At 32.3% G+C, this 8,769-nt stretch overlaps 1 protein-coding gene across 1 annotated transcript; it reads left to right on the top strand.

Moving 5' to 3' along the window:
- Positions 1-547: 547 nt before the first annotated feature.
- On the top strand, positions 548-3,033 carry LOC136226757 (chlorophyll a-b binding protein CP29.3, chloroplastic). Its single transcript, XM_066015410.1, has 2 exons — positions 548-1,212; positions 2,492-3,033. Exons 1-2 carry the CDS (start codon positions 616-618, stop codon positions 2,807-2,809), a joined length of 915 nt encoding a protein of 304 aa, XP_065871482.1. The 5' UTR covers positions 548-615; the 3' UTR covers positions 2,810-3,033.
- The last annotated feature ends 5,736 nt before the right edge of the window (positions 3,034-8,769 follow it).

Below are 8,769 nucleotides of genomic sequence, written 5' to 3'. Positions count from 1 at the left end.
ACTCTCATTAATAAAAAAAATTTAACATTAGATAATAAACATAAAAGGATAACTTTATTTTATTTTAAGATGAAAATTGAAGAGAAAAGTACAAAAAAAAAATCGTGTGATTTGGCTGATTTTCAAAATATTTTTTGTGGCTTAAAATTTTACAAATATGGATACGTGCTTTGTGAAATTTGAAGTTAAATGATCTATGTGTTAATTTTTCATGCAAATAATATTTATGATTTAGTTAATTTGTAAAATCAAATCTTATATTTTAAAAAATTTACAAATTCCATCTTTTTAATTGCTTCCATTTGAAGTAAAAGTTACACCAACAATTTTTAACGGAATAAGTTGAGTTTATAAACTATATAAAACGGAGAGATTAATGTTTATAAACTTTTAAATCACGAATAAATTTCATTGCAAATGAATTAATCTTTGCAAATCTACCAAAACAATGAATTTATTTTTATACTTTCTCAAAATTGAATTCACACTATTTTTAGTATGATTAGTAAAAGTTTGTGAAAATATTGCTTCACTATTGTCTATATATACATAGGACCACCCATCAATTATCTCCCAAATTCTCTACACTGCTCCACCACCGAGCTAGATCCAACTATGGCCACCACCACCACCGCCACTGCAGCCGCCGGTTCCCATTTCTTCGGAACCCGTCTTCAAAACCCGACACCAAACATCGGAAAAATCCAAGCAAGATTTGGATTTAATTTCGGAACCAAGAAAGCTCCGCCACCGCCATCACCCAAAAAATCACCCCCAAAGCAATCCAAATTCGGATTCAATTTCGGAGCCAAGAAAGCTCCGGCACCACCAAAGAAATCACTCCCAAAGCAATCCTTCGGAGACCGGCTAGTATGGTTCCCCGGTGCAAACCCACCGGAATGGCTCGACGGAACCATGATCGGAGACCGTGGGTTCGACCCATTCGGATTGGGTAAGCCTGCAGAGTACTTGCAATATGACTTGGATTCTTTGGACCAGAACTTGGCGAAGAATCTCGCCGGTGAAATTATCGGGACTCGGTTTGAGGATACGACGGTGAATCCGACGCCGTTTCAGCCGTACACGGAGGTTTTCGGGCTGCAGAGGTTTAGGGAATGTGAAGTTATTCATGGAAGATGGGCAATGTTGGGGACTCTTGGCGCCATTGCTGTTGAAGCTCTTACTGGTGTTTCCTGGCAAGATGCAGGAAAGGTACACGTGTCATCCCTATGTGACTTCTAATTATCCTTATATATTTTTTTTTTGGTTACATTCTAATTATCCTTATATACTTCATTATCATTATTATTTTTATATAAAAAACTTTATTATTATTAAAAATTATTTTATTATACATGTATTTTCTAAAAAAAAAACTAATTAATACATGATTAATGGCTGCATTTTTTTAAATTTTGTTAGAATTAAAATTATTATTGCTATTGATTTTATGTTTAATTTTTTTTGGGGATAATATATTGGTACATTTATGATTTTTTTTTTCTTTTTACATTTTTTGAACAAGGATTGATTGGTTAAAAATAAATTAAATAATTTAAAAACGAAGAATTTTTATTTTTTACTGTTTATTTAGTTAAGTGGTTTGTATTTACTAGTATTTGCTATTGGTATTAGATGTTTACCGTTGTTAATGGATAAAATATTGTTCTCAACGAGTAAAAATTAAACTAATTTTTGTTTTAAAATAGTTATACACTTCAATTCTAATAAAAAAATTGAATTGAGAAAAAGTAAAAATTATGGTAAGTTTGTAATATTCATTTAGTAGTACTTTATGGGATTGATAACTAAAATTATGAATTAAAGGTGAAAATTGAAATTGAAGTTAATTTATCAAATATTGCAAATTTTAAAATTCATTAATATCTATTTTTTTTAATTTAGACTAAATAAACCTTATTTGCCAACTTGAGAGGTTATTTTGATACTTAATTCCTAAAATAATTATAAAAATGGATTCAAATATTGGTTTGACCTATTTAAAATGCTTATTTTTTCCTTTTTAATGTATTATTTAGTTACATTTGCTCGCTAATATTTCTAAAATTCTGACATTTTTAAAGTTTGTTGGTTAAGATTTTATAAATTTTTCATATATAATGGTAAATATAAAAATTTCATTAATTTTTAATAGATCATTGGGTAAATGTAACTAAATAATAAATTACGGGCAAAAACTAACATTTTGAGAATTAAGTATTACTTATAAGTCACGAATAAATTAAGGGGCAAATAGCATTTTAATCCTTAAAAGTACAGACTAAGATTTTTATGATTTTTTTCAGGGGACTAAGAATATAAGTCACACAAAATTTCCTCCATGTTGTCTTATTGCTATCCAACCAAAACTTGTGATTGAAATATATGGTTCATAAAAAGATTGATATTGATAGCCAAAAGGCAACAACAACACATAATGACAAAAATACCCACATGGCTATAATTGTAATTTTGTCAATTTCAATTTCAGGTAGAATTAGTTGAAGGGTCATCCTACCTTGGACAGCCATTGCCGTTTAGCTTGACGACATTAATATGGATAGAGGTTCTAGTAATCGGCTACATTGAGTTTCAGAGGAATCAAGAACTTGAACCCGAAAAACGGCTATATCCCGGTGGGTATTTTGACCCGCTCGGGTTGGCTTCGGATCCAGAGAAGATTGACACCCTTAAACTTGCTGAAATCAAACATTCAAGGCTTGCTATGATTGCTTTCCTTATCTTTGGTATCCAAGCTGCTTATACTGGCAAAGGTCCCATTGCTTTTCTTGCTACCTTCAACCAGTAATAATAATAATAATATATATTAAAAAACGTTAGAGCGTCTCCAACCGAACGCTACATCGGGTTGTAAGGCGGCCCGGGCATATGTTGGGTTGGAGATGATTGTAACAAAATATTTGTTTCTTTTTAATTTCGTTAGTATTATAAGAGTTCCCCAACATTTATATGTGCTACTCTTGTATCTATGATCCATTTGATAATTTATTTTTTAGTTATTATTATTTATTATTTTGATAGTTTATTCGGTTGAGTAGTTGTTTCCAGTTGGATAACTAATATGATTTATTTATTTAGTGATGGCAATTTCTGATATGATAATATAATTTATGGGGATAATTCAGTTGATACGATAACATGATTATTATTTTACAGTAAGATTTTTGACACAAAACTCAAAATTGTAGCTCCTAATTTTACTATTTTTTTAATAAGAAAAAATGATGAGTTTTGCTGACAATTTCCTAAACGCTAAGTTAGGAGCTAATCTTAGCTTTATTTAGAGGGGTATTTGGAGTTCGAGAGAGGTATTAAACGTGGGATTGAAGTTGGAGGTAGGTAATGGTGAGATAATAAAAGTATGGAAGGACTCATGGATTGAGAGAGGCAATCAGTTCAGGGTGGTCTATAGAGGTCTGGGAGAGCTTAGAGAAATGAGGGTTAATGAGTTATTTGAGGAGGGATCGAGGGTGTGGGATAAAAGGAAGCTTAATACGTTGTTCAGTAGGAAGGAGGTGGAGGACATAGGAAGAATTATCATCCTTATAAGGAACAGAGCTGACATGCTAGTATGGCAATACAGAAAAAATGGTCGCTATCCAGCGAAATCAAGCTATAAAGCGCTGGAGGGACAGAGGTGGGGAGGAAGACAGGAGGTTGAGTGGAGTAAATGTTGGGAGTTTGCGATTCCGCCAAGGATAAAACTATTTGTATGGAAGTTGTGTTCTAAATGCTTGCCTTTGAGATCAGTATTACGAGCGTGACATTTGACATTGCCTAATAATTGTTTGGTTTACAGTTGGCACTTGTTCTGTATATGTCTGTTTGCAGTACAGTGCTGGCAGGAGGTAGGATTGACAGCGCAAAAGAGGGAATTTGATGATGTGGGGATTGGTTTTCTAATAAATGCAAAAGTGAAGATGATGATGTTTTATTTCGGACGATTTGTGCGATGTATGCCATTTGGCCAAATCATAACAATATCTAGTGGAAAAATCCTCAGAAGAGTGTAAGGATCAAAATTAGAGGAATTCGACAATTTATTTGGGATTGGAAGGAAGCAAGGGAAAGAAGAGAGGAGGCTATGACAGAACATAAGCAGGTGGAGAGTTTGACCACGCGATTAAAAAATGGAGAACAGACTAGAAGTGAGAAGTGGACAACTGCAGAGGCGAAGTGAAATCACTAGTAGTAACAACATGCTTGATCGAGAGGAACGAAATGGAGAGCAGGGTAGAAGTGAGGAGGTGAGAGGTGGGAACATGCAGGGGCAAGGTGAATTAATTAGCAGCATCAGCAGGTTTGGTCGAGAGATACGAAGTGGAGAAAGGCGGGTGGGTAATCAAAGCCATCATAATAGAGGGACTAAAGCGCAACAGCTCGTGTTGAATGTTGATACGGATGGAAGAGCTGACAGTAGCTCGCAACAGCATGTGGACGGCATCCAGAGGGATGTGCTGGAAATTGCGAGGTGGACGAGGAGTGCGACAGTTCCAAGGAATAGAACGAGGTTAATTCCACGGCATCGACCGAGAAGGGGTGGCTCAAGTGCAATATCGACGGAGCCGTGTTCCAAGAAGAGGGTTGTAGTGGTTGGGGGCGGTGATTCGGGTTGAGGAGGGAGAGATGATGGCACGGGCGAGCGGTTTGTTTGCGGGAACATATTTGGCGCAGATTGTGGAAGCTTTGACTTTGCGATTAACGCTACAATGGGTAATTGAGCTGGAATTAGATACGCTGCAGGTGGAGATGGATGCTAAGACTGTAGTCGATAGCATAAACTCGTGTGATATTAATATCTCAACCGTAGGAGACGTGGTGGAGGATTGTAAGGAATTGCTAAAAGATAAGATATTTACAGTGTCTTTTGTCCCGAGACTAGCAAATAGAGTGACGCATCTAATAGTAAGGCGTGCTCTTTCCAATGCTGGTTTTTATTCTTTTGTTGATAAGCCGGATTGGCTACCCGTTTTAGACGATGATTTGATTCATTCATTCTTTAGTTCGTTCCAAAAAAAATTGATGACTTTTTTTTTGGGTAAATTACATAATAGTCAAGATTAACAAATTATTTATAAGTGTTTCAAACTCTTAAACAAATTTATTTAAATGTCAAATTTGGTAGTTTTTTTAAAACTGTTTTTTTTTCTATAACTGATTAACTGAAAATTTGACAAAAACAAAAATAAAATTATAAAATTATAATATTTTAAGATTTAAAATTTTGGGAAAATTATATAGAAATTCATCTTTTAACGACTATTTACAACTACGTCAAATCATAATTTTGGATTATATCAAATTAGTAAAATCAGTACTTTTAATATATTTTAAGGATTAGAATTTATAAATTAAAAATTTAGAATATATTTTTTTGGATTTATGATTTATAAATTGGAGTCTAAAATTTTTAAACTATGGTGTAAAATCATAATATATAGACAAAAATGACATATTAAAAATTAGGTTTGGTGATATGATTTATTTGTAATTTTGTACTTAATTATGATATTCATGTTATAATGATAAAATACAGAATTGTAAATAAAAATTAAAATCCTTTATTTTTTTTTTGTTTGTTTTAAAACTAAATCTATATCTATTAATGGGCCTAGAATGATTAAGGTTCTCTTGTTTTACTCGAGACTCAGTCCGGGTTAGGGATGGCAACGGGTAGTGTCAATCCCAATCCCAATTCCCAAACCCTTACCCTTATATTTTTTTATTACCCTTCCCATTACCCTAACGGGTAATTGTTTTACATCTCATACCCTTCCCATTTAATTCGCGGGTACCCTTACCCATTAAGAATAATAAATAAAATAAAAAATATTACAAATTTAATAAAGTATAAATTTAATAAATCATCGATCTAAAAATTGAACAAATTGAACCTTAATCAATAAAAATAAAATAGTTTAGTGGTATCACTTAATGGTTAAAGAACAAAATGTTAGTATTCAAATCTCACATCTTACATCTAAAACACAATAATATTTTTTAATATATAAAAAATTTATGACGGGTAACGGGTACCGGATACCCTGGGGGGTCTTCCCATACCCTAACGGGTAATGGTTTTGATCTCATACCCGTCCCATACCCTTTTATACAGGGTACGGGTAGTTCCATTAGGGTCGGATAATGCCGGGTACCCGCGGATAGGGTACCCGTTGCCATCCCTAGTCCGGGTCCAAGATGAATTCTAAGCTCAAATAAGACTTATAAGTTCGAGTCCATATAAAAATATGTAAAAGACAGAAAACAAATTAAAAAAAAAAAAGTTTTAAAAGTAAATTATCAAAAATTTAATAACTATAAAGTACTGATAACTATTTTTTATATATAAAATGTATACTGATAAATTATAAGCATGCATGTTTTTTTTTTTTTTTTTTGAATATGTGGGTAGGTATTTTTTTTTTTAAATTATAAGCATGCATGTTTTTAACTATTTTTTTTTTGAATATACTATTTTTTAGTATATAAAATGTATACTAATATGGGCGAGCCTTGGCGCAACGGTAAAACGTTGTTGCCGTGTGACCAGAGGTCACGGGTTCGAGTCTTAGGAGCGGCCTCTTGCCAATTAAATTGGCAAGGGAAGGCTTGCCCCCAATACACCCTTGTGGTGGGACCCCTCCCCGGACCCTCGCTCAGCGGGGACGCGTAATGCGACCGGGCCGCCCTTTTTTATGTGGGTAGGAAAGAGAGAATCTCCACTTATTAATAATGATTGGTTCATGGAAACTTCGTATCCTTCTAGAGTGTTAACTTGAGCCTTATCTCATCCCTCAGGTTAAGTATTAGGATTCTAGATTACCATATTAGTCTGAATGATGGTTCCTTAGAGAAACGGTAGATTCTTGTAACATTTCTTATTTATATTCTATGTACACGAAAAAAAGGGTGAAATAAGAGTATAATATCAGATGGAAAATTACCTATAGGTAGACCCTTCGGATACTTGCGAAAAGGAGGGTAAAAGTAACGACTCATGAGCAGAAAACCTCGAAACTGACTTCTTATATATTGCATCGCTCCCATGGGGCATAGACTTTACAATAATGGCCTCAGACGAACCATTCAATTGTCCTCCCATAAGAATGACGATCCATGTATCCTCCATTCACAGTTATGGTGAGCTCTGACTCAAACCCTAAAAAATCATGCTAAAAGTATATAATAAAAGTAGAAAAAAGAGAAATTGTGATAATAATGTGATAAATATGTGTAAAGTACAAACACCGACTTATGCTTGGAATGATATGATCTTATTGAAATTTACAACTAATCCATCTTTAGAATAATTCTAATGCTTATAACTTTTTTGTAACTTTCTTTCAATTAGTTACAACCTACCACTATGGAGGTTCTGTCTAATATACGTTTGTTACTTCCTGTGATAATAAACTACAAATTTTATATGTGAGAACAAAAAAAAGTTGCAACACACGCGTAAGACACTACATGGAGGCGCCAGATGCGCTGCATCTGACGCGTGTAAAACATATACCAAATGAGGCGCGTCTGGCACCTCAAAAAGGGGAAAGTCTGTCTCAAAAGTCTCTCTCTAGCTTTTGCCGTGTATATTTTTATTTGTCTTTTTTCCTTTGCAATCTTTTATCATTAATTAGATTTTATTTTTAGGCCCCTTAAAATTAAAAAATTACAACAGCTCTAATGGAGTATTATTTGAAGGGGTAACTTATGTCTAGGTGGCACTATTTGGATGTTACCAATGGATGCTCTTATACACAAATTATTTGGTAACATCAATTTAGTTATTTTTATTAGTTCCAATCTTTGGAAAAAAATATTAATGTGAGTTAGAGGTGATTTATCTAACTAATAAGAATTCAACAACTCAATTAAAATTGGTTTGAGTGGTTAAAACCCCTAAATCATTTAAGTTAGAGATCTCGAGTTTGAATATAAAAAAAAAAAACTAGTTTTTGGCCCGTGCAATGCACGGATTCATCTTAATATATAAATATTAATAAAAGTATAATATAATAATTACAATTAATGATATAAATGTGCTACATAAATTAAATATTATTATTTTATTTTCATATTTACTTTAAATAATCTTTTTATAGATAAATATAATAATATAATTAAAATTAATATGTTATATATTATATTATATTTTTTATCAGTAAAAAAGGAGGAAGTGATATTTCAACTCCATCGTTACTGTTTTATATTATACATAGATTATCGGAAACAAAAAAAAAACCATATTCAATTCAAAGACCTCTCCAGTAAAATTTTTTATATTCAATTCAGTATGTTAAAATTCATTATTTTGTTAAAATTTACATACGTTAAAAAATTAGAATAAGAAAATCGTTTTCTTCTTCTTTTTCTGATTGGGATTGAACAAAATTATTAAGGTTAGACTATGTTTACTTTATTTTTAACAAAGTAAGCATTACTTTGTTTTTACTATCATTTGATGAACTTATTTTATTAAAGTCCACCATCATCCAATGACGAAAAAAAATAAAGTAAGTTTTACTTTGTTAAAAATAAAGTAACCATAAAAGACACTCAAATTATTAGTGTTTTCTATGCTTACTTTGTTTTTTATAAAGTAAGTTTTATTTTATTTTTTCTATCATTGGATGAGATTAGTTTGTTAAAGTTCATCACCAACGGAGAAAAAACAAACAAATTAGTAACTAAAATATATAAATAATAAATAAAGACCGAATTTTTTTTCTTTGAAAGAAAAAAGAAAAG

Source organism: Euphorbia lathyris, chromosome 4 (assembly GCF_963576675.1).
Source record: "Euphorbia lathyris chromosome 4, ddEupLath1.1, whole genome shotgun sequence".
NCBI classification, from domain to species: Eukaryota; Viridiplantae; Streptophyta; class Magnoliopsida; order Malpighiales; family Euphorbiaceae; genus Euphorbia; species Euphorbia lathyris.
Note: the sequence above shows the minus strand (reverse complement) of the source record. Positions and strands in the feature narration are given on the sequence as shown.